The sequence below is a fragment of the Pan troglodytes genome, chromosome 11, assembly GCF_028858775.2.
Source record: "Pan troglodytes isolate AG18354 chromosome 11, NHGRI_mPanTro3-v2.0_pri, whole genome shotgun sequence".
Lineage (NCBI taxonomy): Eukaryota > Metazoa > Chordata > Mammalia > Primates > Hominidae > Pan > Pan troglodytes.
In genome coordinates, this window is record NC_072409.2 from 43012426 (window position 1) to 43029541 (window position 17116).

At 44.7% G+C, this 17116-nt stretch overlaps 1 protein-coding gene across 8 annotated transcripts in view; it reads left to right on the top strand.

Annotated features, from left to right (window-relative positions):
- The window catches only part of PTCH1 (patched 1), a 73184-nt gene that overhangs the window by 24230 nt on the left and 31838 nt on the right, over positions 1–17116 (top strand). For 6 of the 8 annotated variants that reach the window (XR_010148632.1, XM_016961227.4, XM_016961226.4 and 3 more), the window contains 10 exons: positions 6497–6686; positions 10171–10240; positions 10334–10425; positions 11786–11984; positions 12284–12405; positions 13227–13374; positions 14188–14319; positions 14670–14825; positions 15515–15613; positions 16213–16338. Coding sequence is in view for 7 of the 8 variants with exons in the window: in XM_016961227.4 (XP_016816716.1) it covers positions 6497–6686; positions 10171–10240; positions 10334–10425; positions 11786–11984; positions 12284–12405; positions 13227–13374; positions 14188–14319; positions 14670–14825; positions 15515–15613; positions 16213–16338 (1334 nt within the window). In the remaining variant the exon portion in view is untranslated. The remainder of the gene's footprint in view (positions 1–6496; positions 6687–10170; positions 10241–10333; positions 10426–11785; positions 11985–12283; positions 12406–13226; positions 13375–14187; positions 14320–14669; positions 14826–15514; positions 15614–16212; positions 16339–17116) is intronic. The other 2 variants (XM_024345775.3, XM_063787656.1) reach the window with 2 other exon arrangements.

Consider the following 17116-nt stretch of genomic DNA (forward strand, 5'->3'; position numbering starts at 1 on the left):
ATATGCTGCCGATAAGCAATCATTTTCTTAAACTAATTCACACCTACGTACTTACCAGTAAAAAAACCACGACACTCCATTAATGCAGTGAAAAAAATAATGTGTTCAGGGTACCCAAGCAGCACAATAGCATCACCAGATACCTGCATCAGTGGCTAAACAACAGCAGCTTCCGGTCTCCACCTGCAATGCTGTGTTTTCACTGAGAGGTTACTGTACACCATGTTTTATTTTTTTAGGTGAGAAGAAACATCAGAAGCAGTTGAAGGATCAGGGAGTGGGTTGTGTAGGGGCGAGGAGACATCTGCTGGATGGCTTTTCAGAATGTTTCCTCCAGCATCACCGGCCTCATTAACAATAGTTTCTGTCTTAAGACGTCTCTCTTTGATTTTATGAACTGACATGATTTCCTGTTTGGTTGTGAATGCACGATGTGTTAGTTTTCAATAAGCCCATCACACATTTTTACCAGGTCTGCTGTAGTTAACTTTTTGTGCAGTTGTAACATGTCATCTTCATGGTTGTGAGCCTGTTTTGACTGTGACTGATTACATGAGGTCAGATGTGGAATTTTCCACTTGGAGCATCATATTGGCACTCAGGAAGGTTTTGGAGCATTTGAGACCTTCAGATTAGGGATGCTCAACCTGTCTAGTGTGCTCTGTGGAATTTGGCGCTCCTAGGCTACCTCCTGCTGTACTCATGTTCTCAGCTGGTGCTCAGAAGCCATGAGGCTCGCAGGGCAGTTGGACTCTGGGTTAAAGGGTCAGTTCTGCCTCTTACTAATAAGGTGGGTAACCTTGGGCAAGCCACCCAAACTCTGCAGCTATGCCCCCTCCCCTGTAACGTCAGGACAGTGAAACAATGCTCTGTGACAAAGGCATGGGTGAACTGACACTTGCTCAGCTCTTGGGTGAGGGTCTGGGAAATTTCACACACATTGTCAGCTAAGGCTCTCACAGTCCTGTGAGGTTCATCACAGCATTTGTTATCCCTGTTATCCTCAGCAACCAGGAAAGGTGGCTGAGGCTCAGCTGTGTCAGGGACTTGTCCTAGATCTCTCTGCCACTAGTGGCAATGCTGGGGTCTTCCGGTTTCCATTCTCACTGCCTGTCTGGTACAGCTGGCCCCAGCTTGATGGAGGAGCAGCAATGATCAAAATATTTCCAAAGACGTAAAGAATATGGTTTCAAAGGGCTTTGCAAATGGAAAGCACCACCCAAGTATAAAATGTTATTTTGTGTCTCAGGATCCTGAGATAATGATTTTTCTTGAGTCTTGTTCAGAGGGGTTGTTATTTTATTGTTAATATAAAAGGACTTCAGAATATGATGAAGATGCATATGATTATTTTTATAGTTTATTAGTATTATTGATACATAATACTGTATATGTTTGTGGTGTACATGTGATGTTTTGATATAAGCATAAGATGTGTAATGATCAGATGAGGGTAATTGGAATGTCCATCACCTCAAACACATTCATCATTTTTTTGTGTTGCGAACATTCTAAATCTTCTCTTCTAGCTATTTTGAAATATACAGTGTATTGTTGTTAACTGTAGTCTCCCTACTATGCTGTGGAACACTAGAATGTATTCTTTCTACTTAACTGTATGTTGGTACTCATTAACCCACCTCTCTTCATTTCCCCTCTCATTCTTCCCAGCCTCTGATAACCCTCATTCTACTCTCTAACTCCATCAGATTAACCTTTTTTACCTCTCATAGATGAGTGAGAACAGAGATGCCTTTTTTTTTTGCATTGAGTTTGTTTTTAATTCATATCTCTACCAAGTAGCTCTCATATCTATTTTTCTTTGTGTGTGTGTGTGTGTGTGTGTGTCACATAGAAGGTTTTGTTTTTCTGGGTTTTGTTTTGTTTTGAAGTGGGGTCTCATTCTATTGCCCAGGCTGGAGTGCAGTGACACAGTCACAGTGCACTGCACCCCCCAACTCCTGGGCTCAAGCGATCCTCACACTTCAGCCTCTGAAGTAGCTAGAACTAAAGGCAGCCTCCACTACTCCACAGCTATTTCTTTAACTTTTTATTTGTAGAGATAAATATGTTTATCTGTGTTGCCCAGGCTGGTCTCGAATCCTGGCCTTAAGTGATCCTTCCGCCTTGGCCTCCCAAAGTGCTGGGATTACAGGCATGAGCCACCATGTCCAACCATAGAAGCTTTTAATTATACTCTTTCATTGTAGAAAAATTAATAGAAATAAACTCAAAAAAGCAAAGCGGGTAAATATTATCCATAGTCTGGCCAGGTGCAGTGGCTCACGCCTGTAATCCCAGCACTTTGGGAGGCCGAGGTGGGCGGATCACAAGGTCAGGAGATCGAGACCATCCTGGCTAACACAGTGAAACCCCATCTCTACTAAAAATACAAAAAAAATTAGCCAGGCCTGGTGGCGGGCGCCTGTAGTCCCAGCTACTTGGGAGGCTTAGGCAGGAGAATGGCGTGAACCCTGGAGGCAGAGCTTGCAGTGAGCTGAGATGGGGCCACTGCACTCCAGCCTGGGTGACAGAGCGAGACTCCGTCACAAAAAAAAAGAAAAAAAAATTATCCATAGCCTGCCACACAGCAAAAATGGCTATTAACTTGGTTCCTTATGCCTACATCTACATAACAGATACTAGATTTAATAGTTATTTTCTTCTGCACTATTTCACGAACATTAGATTATTTTAAAAATATGTTAGGACTTTGATCCTGACAGTGGAAAAAAGTCATGCCTGAAATCCCAGCACTTTGGGAGGCCAAGGCAGGAGGATTACTTAAGCTGAGGAGTTTGAGACCAGCTTGGGCAACATAGTGAGGCCCCCGTATCTACCCAAAAAAATGAAAAATTAGCTGGGCATGGTGGTGTGTGCCTGTAGTTGGAGTTATCTGGGGTATTAGGGGAGGAGGATCGCTTAAGCCCAGGAGGTTGAGGCTGCGGTGAGCAGTGATTGTGCCACTGCACTCCAGCCTGGGCAACAGAGCAAGACTTGTCTTTAAATAAAAGAAAAAGAAGGGGGAAACCTATTTCTCCAAGACCACGACCTTCATCTCAGTCACCTAAAATGGGTTCTGTGGGACTTCCTGAGCTCAAAGCTTCACACTTAGGGATGATAAGGAAGACAGCAAGATAATGAACAGCTTTCAGCTGTCATTCAGCAGTGATTTAGGATAGGCGTTTGCTAGGGTAGCAAATGTCAGATGAGTCCGTAAAATTGCTCTATCCTGAAGGGTTTCTGTTTCTGGCAGCTTGTTCCAGAGTGCCTTGGGTCAATACTGATGTCAGAATATATGAGTGTCATGCACTTTATGACACAGTTATACCCGAGAGGGAGCTGAGTCTACCAGTTCACATGGTGAATGACACAAGACTTAATTATGGTCTCACCAAGCTCCGCCACACTTGCCTCCCTTCTCTCCCTGCAACAAGCCAAACCTGAGGGCTTTGCAGTTGCTGGTTCCTCTACCCAGAACGCTGTTTCTCCAGCTCTTCAAAGTCACCTAAATGTTGTTTCCCTTTAGGTCTTCCCTGCTATCCCATTTGAAGTATCTTTTCCCCTTCCCCACTACCCAACATGGCATCACCATCTTCGTTTTCTGCATCACACTTGTGCTATGAAGGTATCTTATTGTTTTGCTTGGCTGTTGCCTGTTCCCTTCACTGACCAGCATGCCTCTTGGAGAGAGACCACGCTGACTGGTTTCGTCCACCACATCCCCACTGCCTAGTCAAAGTACCCACCCACCCACCCACCCACAAATGCTTGCTGGATGAATGAATCATGTTACAGCTATTGGTCAGATAAAATGGGTGGCAACTAAACTTCATTAACGTTTTTGAATCATTTTGCAAAACATTCATATTTGGTTAAATATAAGATGAAATATTAGATAAAATATAACCATATAATATGTAAAAGTGAATTGCATTTAATAATATATATGGCATAGGTGGTTGAGAAAACCGTAGACTTCAGAGTCTCAACTCTAGTTGCTTGGCCACCCTATCATGATAGTCTTAGTTGAAACATCACATTGGCAAAATATTTGTGTTCATCATTAGAGCAAAGAGATGGGGGAGCGACAGGTTTTCCAATTCCAGAGAAAGGACAAATCTATACCTTTATTAAAATGTTTATGTAAATATACATCTTAAAACATCTAAAAAGGGGACATGATGGAGACCCTGAGGTACATTTTATATCTTGTAGAGAATAAATGCCATTTCTGAAACACCCTGTGATAAAATAACTGCTCCATTATGAGGTTGGTCTGGAAGAGTCTGGTAAAAATTTCTTAGCAGCACAAACTTTGTGTTTGGTTTCGCCATTTTTGTGCACACTGCACTCTCAGGTCACTTCGAGGATTACATAGTTAACAGGCGGCTGCTCTGCCAAGGCTCGAGGGGCAGAATCTTGCTGAAGCCAGGCTGTCTGTCATGGACTGCTCCTCACTATAACGGCACCTAGGTCACCATAATAAGGGTGGGGGGTGTGCTTTGTTGCTGTTGTTTTTTAATTTCATGGGTTTAAGTCACCTGATATGTTAAGCTTCAGTAAAGGTGCAGGAGGTGCAACTTTGTAATCAGAATGAAAAACCACGTGCATGCTGATGTTCGAGGAGGCAGTAACAATGGGAATGATTTCTAGGTTTGTGGCATTAGATGTGATAACACAAAGAAAGGGTGAGCAAAAGCTGCATTGAGCTCCTTGGTGGGCAGCTCTGCAGCTGTGACCTCTGGACTCATAACTGGCTTTTTAGCCTCATACAGCTTCTGCACTTCTAGGGGATGTGGGCTGGCTCAAATTCAGTTAATTGGTTGGAAGTCTGCGTGGTGTTAAGTACTGTGCTTTCTGCTAGAGTGAGCAAGCCCCTGCCTTCAGGCAGCTTTCCCAGGGCTTGCAGAAAAGGCCAGCCGAGTAGGTAGATGCTTCTCTGTGCAAGTTGTTTCCCAGTGTTTTCCTGTGATTTTTCCTTAACTTCACATTGATGGCAAGGCCCTCGGCAATGCCCCCTGGCATTTTTCAGTTTTCTGCACACAGAAGTCTTATTCCTTTTTATTAACCAACTGATATATTCCTCCCTCCTTCCCGACCCCACACGCAGTATGTTAAACCTCACCTCACGGAGCTCCTGGCCTTGGCATCCGCGTGGACCTGCACAGAGGGTCCTGCCAGGCGGTGAATTTGTACTGGTTTTCCTAATGAGGGCATTATTTGCTTTTTAGCCTGCCCCCTTGTTTATAAAATATGCCAAGAGAACTAAACAACCCGCTGTTCCCAGTCCTTATTTACTTGTCCAAACCAAATGTTTATGTCCTTGAATACTAAACTTGAAGAAAAAGGATTCCTCCTCGTGGGAAAGCTATGATCACTGAGTTTTTTTCTAAACTGTTGCTGCAGGCCTGCTTTTCAGTCAACATGCAACTTATCAATGACTTTAGGAACAATTCAGACCTGCTTCCTTTGCCCTAGACTGTGGAGTGGGGGAGCTCTAGGTTCCTGGGTCTGTAACTATTAGTATCTCCCTGAGACACCTCCCGGCAGGTGCAGCATTCGGAGCTTGGCTTGGCCCAGAACCGTTCATTGAACATAACCTTGGGCCTAAGGATGTAAAAAGGAGAGGAAGAGAGAAGGCATTTGGCAGTCACAGTGTTGATGGTTTTCTTTGGTCACCTGATCCTGCGCTGGCTTTGGGCATACCCCGTGCTGGCCAGCTTGCTGGAAAGCTGGGTTGGTGTGAGGCAGGACTTCTCGGCCTGGGCAGCAGGTTCAGGGTCACCTGGGGTGCTTCCGGAAAACAGGCTGCTCACCCCCAGCTGACTCAGAACCTGGCACCTGTGTTTTCTGGATGCTGACCAGGTGAGTCTGATGGAACCAGGTTCCAGGGACTGCCCATGATGGCTGTGGCTGATACATTTTGTTCCTCTCAATTGGGATTTCCCCATGGGCATCTGACTTGAATCACTTTATTTATCTTCTCCTGGCAAGTTTTGTGCTGAACACACACTTGCCACCTTTCCTTGTTTCTTTTTCCACAGAGGAGAAACATTTCCTTGTTACCTTTGCCAGATTACTTAGGAGAAGAGTGTAAATTGAAGCCATTTATCTTGAAATCTGCTGCAGGGGCGCATTGTTTATACAAGTGAAAGAAATTGTAACAGGGTTATTTGGTCTGGTCTGCAAGGAAAAGGTGTCTCAAGTTTTCCTTTCTGCCCCCCACTTTCGGCACACAGTGTATTAGTTAGAATTAGGTTTGCGTCTGTGACAGGCGGGACAGCCATTAATGGGCTTAGTGAGTATTTTTTATGTTTACTATTGGTGAAGTTAACATTGCCATTAATAAAGTGAATGTTACTGCTCACACATCAGCCAGTCTCATGACTAGAGTTCATCTATTGTGTATCCTATGGCAGGTAGTCAGATAACAGATAAAACATGAGTTTGCAGTGATTTTGCTATTCTAATTAAACCTGTACATATTTGTCAGTTGGAGGACGAGTAAGTCGTGAATTAAATTATACTCGCCAGAAGATTGGAGAAGAGGCTATGTTTAATCCTCAACTCATGATACAGACCCCTAAAGAAGAAGGTGCTAATGTCCTGACCACAGAAGCGCTCCTACAACACCTGGACTCGGCACTCCAGGCCAGCCGTGTCCACGTATACATGTACAACAGGTAAGGCCCGCCGCGTCCACCTACTAATGAGCAGCAGGTAAGGCTGTGGGAGAAGGCTGCTGGTTTAGGCCCCGTTATTTTAGTAAATGCAGTTGCCCTGGAAATGCACCTGGAGTATTAGTTCAAATAGCTTTGCAATGAAAGGATTTTTTTCATCTTGATTTATCATTTCTTGAGTTTGGTAACAAAGCAAGTGCATTACTTGATAATGTATTGCCAGTAAGTATCTTGGCACTGTCCCCAAAAGAGGATGACGCTGAGCCACTTGGGGACTATACACCCAGGCTGTAAGATGTTACATTGCTTAAGAGATTTTTGGAGAGTGATATTTTGAATTGCCCTTACTGAACTTAAAAACAATGCGAAAAAGAAGAGCTGCTTCTTGTGACTTTGTACTCTTAGTTGTTTTGTGTCACACAAGCACGTTGGGGGCTGAGCCACCATGGGAATTGTTGCTGACACCTTTTTATTTATTTTTTTGAGACAGAGCCTCACTCTGTTGCCCAGGCTGGAGTGCAGTGATGTAATCTCGGCTCACTGCAACCTCTGCCTCCCGGGTTTAAGCGACTCTCATGCCTCAGCTTCCCAAGGAGCTGGGGCTAGAGGCGCCCACCACCACACCTGGCTAATTTTTGTATTTTCAGTAGAGATGGGGTTTCACCATTTTGGCCAGGCTAGTCTCGAACTCCTGACCTCAAGTGATCCGCCCGCCTCAGCCTCCCAAAGTGCTGGGATTACAAGTGTGAGCCACCATGCCTGGCCCGCTGACACCTTTTTAAAAAGTCATGTTTTAGCATCGTATTGCTAATTTCACAATGCTGTGAGTAGAGTAAAGCATTAGGAAGAGTTCAAAACTCGGTCCTTTTTCTTATGTATCTAGACTGTTGGTTACTACAGGGCAGGGGCCACCTCTTGTCTGTTTTCACCCCAGCATTGAGAACAGAGTGGGCATTCAGTTTGTTGATTGCTTTTGAGGTTGGCATCACTAAACCCCATTTCCAGGGGACCTCTGAGTTGATGTCACCCAACCCCATCACCTCCCCTAGGCTTTCAGCACCTCTTCACTGAGGCCTTTGCTAGTACTGTTTATTTTTCCTGGAAGAGGTGAGGAAGTAGCAGTATAGGCATATTCAGCAGCCAGGGAGAACCAAAGAAGAGAATAAAATTAAGATTTTTCTTGTCCCTTCTCTAACCTCTGCTTACATTCCAGCTCGACAGGATCCTAGGGACAAGCACAGCCAGGGTCGAGTCACATGTCTTTGGCACATTCTTGTTTGTTTATCTGTAACCTGGGCTTATGGTCATGTGTGCTCGTATCCTTCATGGTTCCCAGAACAAGACCAGATACATGAATGCAAGGGCCTTAGAAAATGTAAAATCATGTTTCTGCCAGGCAAACTTGCCCTGTTGGTCTGTAACAAGTATTGTAGGGAAGCAACTACCTGGTGCAGTTTTGCAGAATGTGAAGTGGCATCCCTGTGGGGAGCCAGGTTGTCCTGGGGCCACTGCAAGCATGGCCAATGCATTCTTAGTGTTTGTCACCTACATGCTTCAGGAGAAGATGTGAGGGTCTGTGCCATTAAATTACACTCTTAAGCTGAGATGGGTCCAGAGTAATTTTATGCATTGGAATGAACTTTAAGAACATGTAGTTCAACCCATCCCATGTTTTAGGTGAGAAAACTGGGAATTAGACTAATTAGAGCATTTGTCCAAGTTCATGCAGTTATAAAATGAGAGAGCCAGGTTTCAAAGCCTTTTTCTGGCTTCAAGCCCATTCATTTTTCTAATGCACAATGATGTCCTTCTCAAGTGTAAATGAGAGTTGATCAAGTAATATAAAGTGAGAACCTACTCATGCCGGATAGTCTATGTTGATGCTGTATAGAATTAAAATATAAATATGTCCATGGATGTGTGGCTAGGTGGAGGATGGCGGAGATATGGGTAAGTTAGGCACAGCTCTCAAAGAGAGGAAAGACATCAGTATAGATAGACATGGACAAAGGAAACGTGGGCGGTCCCCATGACAGCTGCGCCAGGTTTCAGCAGGAGATCTGCCCAGCCAGGGCTCTAGAGTTCAGGAGAAGGGGGTCATTTTCAACAAGCTTAACATGGGGGTGACATTTCAACAGGGCGCTGAGAGACAGGAAGGCACAGGGAAGAGGACACAGTAAGCTCCTTGGGTGAAGACAGGCCTCCCTTAGGAGGCCAAGAATAGAGCAGTTGGGAGGGAAGTTTTTACTTTGTTTCTTTCTTTTTTTTTTTTTTTTTTCCTTCCCTTGGACTTTTCCATCCCCACTCTTCCAGATTTTCTTTTTTTTTTAGTTAGACTGATCTCCCTAACATACCTGGAAAGATATGGGCTTATATAACACTTTTCTAGAGACAATAAAACTCCCGATTAATTCGTTTTTTTTTTGAGAGATAGGGTCTTGCTTATCTAGGCTGGAGTGCAGTGGAGCAATCACAGCTTACTGCAGCCTCGAACTCCTGGGCTCAAGTGATCCTCCACCTCTGCCTCCCGAGTAGCTGGGACTATATATGTGTGGCACCACGCCTGGCAATTTTTTTTTTTCATTTTTTTGTAGAGATAGAGTCACTCTCTGTCACCCAGGCTGGAGGGCAGTGGCATAATCACAGCTCACTGCCTCAGCCTTCCAGGATCAAGTAATTTTCTTGCCTGTATAGCTGAGACGACAGGCATGCACCACTGCGCCCAGCTAATTTTTAAAGTTTATTTATTTATTTATTTATTCATTCATTTCATGCATTCATTATAGAGATAGGGTCTCACTTTGCTGCCCAGGCTGATTTCAAACTCCTGGCTTCACGCTGTCCTCCTGCCGGCACCTCCCAAAGTGCTGGGATTACAGGCATGAGCTGCAGCACCCAGCCCTAAATTAATTCTTGATCTGTATATTTATTCACATTTCTGTAAGATAGGAATAGAAGAGACTGTGAAGTTAGAATTTGACCCACCTGGCACATGTTGTTGTTTATAATATTAATGGTTAAGAGCAGGAGAGTTCATTTTGAATACTACCTATTAAGGACATGATCTGCCAGTAAAACATCTCCGCACCTGAGTATGTGTCAATACTTTGCAAACCTAATTTAATCCCCGCCTATTTTGAATTTATGATAATTCAGCTGGGCTGCCCTGAAGTTGTTTAATGTATGTAGAAAAGCAGATTAATGGTGTAAACAAGATTATTGGGAGAACACTTAAGAAAACAAGACTTTTCAAGTACTTTGGTAGCATTCATTTACATAAACACCCTACATGTTAATTACGATTGAGTATTATCTATTCATTAAAGCAAGCTTGCTGGGTCTCTACTTGGCAAAAGCTCTGCTCGTTTTGACAGATGCTTAAAAGTGATCGAAATTGCAGTTCTTTTTATATGTTCTATCATTTCGAATTTGCACTAATTTTCTTATTACAGTGAGAAATTTTTGTCTCTGCTTTTCATTTTATTAGGCAGTGGAAATTGGAACATTTGTGTTACAAATCAGGAGAGCTTATCACAGAAACAGGTTACATGGATCAGGTATATTTTCTTCTTGTTGGCAAAAATTTCTCAGGAACACCCCAGTAGTGTGCCTTAACCTAACGCATGGCCTCTTCTTTTTAACTTTGACAGATAATAGAATATCTTTACCCTTGTTTGATTATTACACCTTTGGACTGCTTCTGGGAAGGGGCAAAATTACAGTCTGGGACAGCATACCTCCTGTAAGTGTGTGATCATGCTTTCTGATATCTGTGACTTCTCTAGGACTCAGTGTTTCTAATGTTGCTTATCATTGTTTGTTCCATTTCGGTTTTGAACAAGAAATAAAAACATTGAAATTCCATGTGCATTTTTTGAGTGAATAGTCGGGGGAGAGGGGATTTCAGCAGAATGTTTTTTCTCTTTTCAAAAAACAATTCTGTAGGCGTCATTAAATTTCATTCACTTTTACCAACCTATTTATATGCAAATAAAATGCAAATTATTGCAGAGTACGTGTAATTTTTTAACTCTTTAAAATGTTCGTAGTTTCGAAGACTAGGCATTTAGACACTTATTTTTTAGGGAGAGACTTTATTAGTGAGTGGGTTCACATCAGAATGAAATATTTTGAGTTTGAGATCTTCCTGTGAAGTAAAAAGCTAACCTTTCTTTAGATCACACTAATGGCATTTAAGGGGGAAATCCACTATCTGTGAAGGCCACAGTAGGGAATGTTTCACCGTTTGGCAGTTGGATATTATATATAGCGCATCATTTAGAGAATAATTGTTAATCAGCATAGACATTTTCAGTTAATTATGCAAGAGTGAGAGCTTGGGTTATTGTTTCTGTCCTGGCTTGCACGTATCTGCAAAAGCAATTTGCAGTGGCCATCCCCTGACCTTCAGTGTACAGTTTTAGATGGGAAATAAGGGGTTTTGTGTTTTCTGGTTGGGAGATTCCGAATAATGACTTCAGCCTGGTTAAGCAGCTACAGTGTGGTTTGAACCACATAACAGGCAGCCAAAAGCCTTTCTGGTCTGTCAACAGCACAGATTCAAAAGTGAGTGTGGGGGGAAGTGGCTGTGATGGTGGTGATGGCAGAGGCTGCAGGGGGCTTGCCCATTCCATTGCCAGGCTGTCAGAGAGCGCTCATAAGTATGGGATTGTTAAAGGTAGCAGAGATCAAATATTTTGATTGATGACATTTACAAAGTATTTATTTGGCTGCCAAGTGCTAATTTGATATTGTGACGCCCTCTTTTTTTAAAAAAAAAAAATTTAATTTTGGATCTGTCTTTTTGGCTAATTTTGTATGTAGATATTAAATATACAATATCAGCAATTAAAGATTATTCAGTGCCCTCATTAACTTATGAGTCCTCTCTCTGCTTAGCATCTTCAGTCATGAATTATTTTCCTGACCTAAGTTTTTATGCAGATATGCTGGAAAGGAGCATTTGTTTTGATGCCAGAGTCCCAGAATTGCAGCATTGCCAGGAACCTCCTACAAGGTGGATGCAGTGGGCGCAGCCGTGTTACTTTACGATGTGTTTAGAAGGCTCTTTTCATGGTCTCGTCTCCTAATTTCTTTTGCAGAGGTAAACCTCCTTTGCGGTGGACAAACTTCGACCCTTTGGAATTCCTAGAAGAGTTAAAGAAAATAAACTATCAAGTGGACAGCTGGGAGGAAATGCTGAATAAGGCTGAGGTTGGTCATGGTTACATGGACCGCCCCTGCCTCAATCCGGCCGATCCAGACTGCCCCGCCACAGCCCCCAACAAAAATTCAACCAAAGTGAGTACCAGCAGTGAGCGCTCTCAGAAGGGTGGAGAGCAAAACACTTTTTTGTGTCCATTCATCGTTCACTTTATTCTTTTCATTTTTAACATTTCATTCTCCACGATCATCTTTGTCTATGGAACTAAGTTTGTTTATAGAGCTAAATTTTGCTGTAAGATTTGCCATACACCTCCCATTAGCCTTGCTATTAATGTTCTCTCTGAAACACACAAGCCCTTAATGCACTGGATTTTAACAAGGCATGTGACCTGCCTACTAATTCCCATAATTATGTGGCTGTCTTTTTATTTTAGCCTCTTGATATGGCCCTTGTTTTGAATGGTGGATGTCATGGCTTATCCAGAAAGTATATGCACTGGCAGGAGGAGTTGATTGTGGGTGGCACAGTCAAGAACAGCACTGGAAAACTCGTCAGGTAAGCCAGCTCCCGAGGACAATCTATGCCCTGTAGTCTTCTTCCTTTCCTCAAAAGCCACTTCCCTCCTGACATCGGCAAGTGTATTTGTATTAATACTTAAACCGTTATCCTCGCTAGCCGGGTGGCATCATAGAATATTAAGAAATAGTAGCAGACTGCAACAGCTTGAAAAAGCACCTTGTGGGGAATTTTTCAAGAATGGATTTGTAGTTTTCATCAGGACCGTAGTTCCTGACTATAGGGTTTAAGGAGATCTGCCCATTAGGTAGAGAATGGGAGCAGGTGTAAAGTAGGCCGGGACACACTGGTCAGAGAGAGTTGGTGGTGCGAGCTGCACAGTGTCATAGACTGTTAGCAAAAGACGGAGAGCCAGCAGCTCAATAAGAATTATCCTTTGTGCACTTGTGGACTCTGGTCAGTCAGGTGTCTGGCGTTTCGTGTAAGATTTCTCCCTTGGGAACACCACCGTCTGGGATTTCTGCACAGCAAGTATGCGTCGCTGAGCCCGGTGTATCTGTTCAAGCTATCTGCTCCTCTCCCCTTCCTGTTTCATGGAATGGAAACTGTGAAAGGAAATTGCCTATTAATTTAATTTTGGGGTATATCTGTAAAAGGTTTGTAAGGTTATACCTTTAATATGGTACATCAATCTATTAAATAAAATAACCATCCTGGTCCCATTTTAATGGAAACATGTGCTCACAGAGAAGGAAAAGAATTGCAGCCAGTGAGTTGGGGGAGCTGGCTGGGGATTTGAGGCAGTGGAAACTGCTTCCTGGGAATACTGATGATGTGCCTTCCCTTGGACTGTGCTACAGCGCCCATGCCCTGCAGACCATGTTCCAGTTAATGACTCCCAAGCAAATGTACGAGCACTTCAAGGGGTACGAGTATGTCTCACACATCAACTGGAACGAGGACAAAGCGGCAGCCATCCTGGAGGCCTGGCAGAGGACATATGTGGAGGTAAACCCACCTTCGAATCGGCGTGCAGACTCGCTGGTTATGCAATTCTTCATTTTCACCATTATTTAAAACATTTCTTTCCATTCGCTTTATTTTCAAAACATTGCAATTCTGGGAACTTGATGGGATGAAAACTTTTCTCCTCTTCTTTGATATTGAAAATCCTGGGATAATATCTAAAAGACTAGTTCTAATTGGGGTGCCCTGAGACATGTTTAGTAACCAGTTGTGAATTCCAGAACTAAAGCACATAACAGTGTTTAAAAAAACACTTGGTTAGCAAAGGTGTCTGGAAAACATTAGCAAGGCATAGAATCTGTTCACAGCTGCAGGCCCCTTGGTCAGGTCATGTGACAGGAGCTGGCCTTTGTTTCCCAAGCAGTGACCTCTACTGAGCTGCATGTGACCTTTTAAAAGTGGCCAGCAAATGAACAGGGGGAGGAGGGCCATAAGAATGAGTTGTTTGGGATTAGTGGGGAGCCGATGGGACCACAAGTCAATTGTGAAGTTAACGGAGAAGAGACGAGCAGTCTCAGCCCTGGAGTAAATACAGCACTCAGAGTGAGCTCCAGCGACACCAGCCCTCAGCAGCACCCACTGCCACTGATTAGCCATGGCCCTTGTCCTAAAACAGGGTTCTTTAATGTTAGCCCAACTTCAGCTTCTCTCCCTGCCCTGGAATCACGTAGAACTTTTTTTAAAAATGCATCAGAAAAAAAGAAGGGCTGCACTGTGTCACCTGAGATCTGTGCTCTCGAGGCTTGTGGAAGTGTTCATTGCATTTGGGCATTTCGCATTCTGTTGTGACCACAGGTGGTTCATCAGAGTGTCGCACAGAACTCCACTCAAAAGGTGCTTTCCTTCACCACCACGACCCTGGACGACATCCTGAAATCCTTCTCTGACGTCAGTGTCATCCGCGTGGCCAGCGGCTACTTACTCATGGTAACGCTCGATGCCATGCTCCTGGGGGCTGGAGTTTGGTTTGGTTGTTTTAGTCTTTACTTTTCCATGACTGCTCCTGCTTCTTAACTGCTCTTAACATCGACGTGCATCCAGGACAGAGAGCGTGGCTTCACAGTGGTTTAAAAGTGGTCGTGTAAAGCATTTTTCCCATTTGCCGTTTGCCTACCTTTGACTCCTGTCATTTTATGTGACGTCCTTGATGTAAAGTTTTGTTGTTGTTGGATAAGTTCTGCCTTTTGATTTGGGGTGATGGGTGGAGGGAAACATTAGAATCACGACACATTCTAATGTTCGGCTTTTGTTCTGTGCCCCCATTGTTCTGCTTGCAGCTCGCCTATGCCTGTCTAACCATGCTGCGCTGGGACTGCTCCAAGTCCCAGGGTGCCGTGGGGCTGGCTGGCGTCCTGCTGGTTGCACTGTCAGTGGCTGCAGGACTGGGCCTGTGCTCATTGATCGGAATTTCCTTTAACGCTGCAACAACTCAGGTACTAAAGGAGCCATTTATCTGCTGTCCGTTGACAAATGCCCCCCGGCCCCCAGGCTCGGCCCAGCCAGCCTCCTGTGTGCTGTGTGTCCTTCTCACCGGAAGGGTCTTGCAGCCTTTTCCACTAGGATGCAACTGGTTTCAGGGGAATGCTGTCTCTTGATGCTGTCCGCCCTCAGGGAAGTGGGTAGGAAGTCTGTTGGGCTTATTGGTTAGTAGAGACACTTGGCTGATAGGAATGTATGTCATTGACCAGGGTTGTGGCTCTTCAGCTCTGGTGGGCATTCGCATGGCTTGCAGGGCTTGTGAAAGCTCAGATTGCCAGGCCCCACCCCCAGAGTTTCTCAGTAAGTCTGGGGCCGGGGCTGAGAATGTGCACTTCAGGGCAATTCCCTGTGATGCTGGTCCATGGGCCACACTCTGCGAATCATTGCTTAAATGAGTTGGATTCCTTCTCATTTACTAGCTTAAAAAATGATAGTACACTGACTTTTGAAGTAGAAACATGCAGGATCTCCTGTGAGCTGAAATGGCTAGGCTTTGGGACGTCAAGTGAATTCTTCACCGTGAGGTTACGGAAGCCCTGCTTTAGGAGCTGTTAGGTGCTGGTGGCAGAGTCCTAACTAGCTTTAGAATCATCTGAATTGCATCTCGCGTGTCTAATGCCACCATCCTCTGTTTTTGCTGTAGGTTTTGCCATTTCTCGCTCTTGGTGTTGGTGTGGATGATGTTTTTCTTCTGGCCCACGCCTTCAGTGAAACAGGACAGAATAAAAGAATCCCTTTTGAGGTAATGCAAAAACAAAAGAAGAGAGCTTTGGGGACATCACAGCTTCCTCTGTTCCTAAGTATTTGTCCTTTAATTTTCCTCAGTCTGACCCAGTAAAGATTTCAGTCCCATGTCAGATGATGTGTCACTGGCTGCCAGTCAATGAAATAAGCTGGAAGACTCTCAGGACATGTATTTGCTATGAGAAGTCCCAAGAGCTGCATCTCGGGTGCCTTTAGGAATACGGGTGTTTGTTTTAATGTGACACTTTATCCCTAACTGCCATACCTTTCCAGAGCCTGCATTTGCTTCTCTGGAGATGTCTGTCACTTAGCCATCACCTCCCTCCACTCCCTTTTAAAATTATACTTAAGCGTTAAGTCATTATCTTGCAGCTTTCTTCTCTGGATGGTAATAACCATGAAGAATTGATGACTCTGTAGATGGTACTGAATAATGCTGGTGTTAGGGGGTAAGGCAGGTGGCTCTGTTTCCCTAATGCCAGCATGATAAGCTGTAATAACAGTTGTGTTATTCTGCCACGTATCTGCTCACACAGTCTGTGCTCCAAGGGGACCCTGTCCAGTGCAGCTCTCAGCGCTGTGGTTTTTTATTCCCAGGACAGGACCGGGGAGTGCCTGAAGCGCACAGGAGCCAGCGTGGCCCTCACGTCCATCAGCAATGTCACAGCCTTCTTCATGGCCGCGTTAATCCCGATTCCCGCTCTGCGGGCGTTCTCCCTCCAGGTGAGCTTCTGGTGATGAAGGCTGTGGTGATCCTGAACGGGGCACTGACTTCCAGCATCCCATGTCTGTGGTCTCTGCTAAGGCACTTCAGTTACTTATGAAGTGAAATAGAAATGCCTGTGTTTGAGGCTCTGTTTAACTGGGTGGATGCTGCTTTAAGCTTATAACCCTGACACTCCCTCTAAAAAACTAAGCCCTTCTGGAGTTTTTCCTTCCTTTCTAGCCCTATGAAGCCCAGACGTCTGTTGCCTTATAGAGTGGCCATGTCCTTTATGCATGGCTTTCGGGGCTACTTCATGTTGCCCTCTGGGGTCACCAGCGCTGCAGCCAGCTTCTGGGCCATCCCCTGCTTCCAAACACCACTCCCAGTACCTGCACTTACCCCCTCTCCCACTGCCCACTTGATCCCAAACAGGCTACCTTTTCTTTCGCTTTTGCCAAAGCACCCCCAACCCAAGACAGTATTAAGCTGAGGTCGCGTGTCAGACGGCACTGCAGGACCGCAAACTGGCGAGGCTCCGTGGAGAATTTCCTGCAGGGTGCTCCTCGGTGGGCCCTTTCTTTCCACCTCCCTTTCCTAAGTTGGCCGCCACAATCTTTCCTGTCCCCTCTTCTCTTTCCTTTTGGTCCCCTGCTCCCCTCTCAGGCTGCCCAAGCAGACTCATGATCCCTCTCACCTTCCCATGCAGAGCACGTGGTCCCCTCGTGACTTGTCCTCTCCTTCCAGACCAGGCCCCGTCACCCCCGAGAGGCCATCAGGGTATTTTCTAATCGAGAC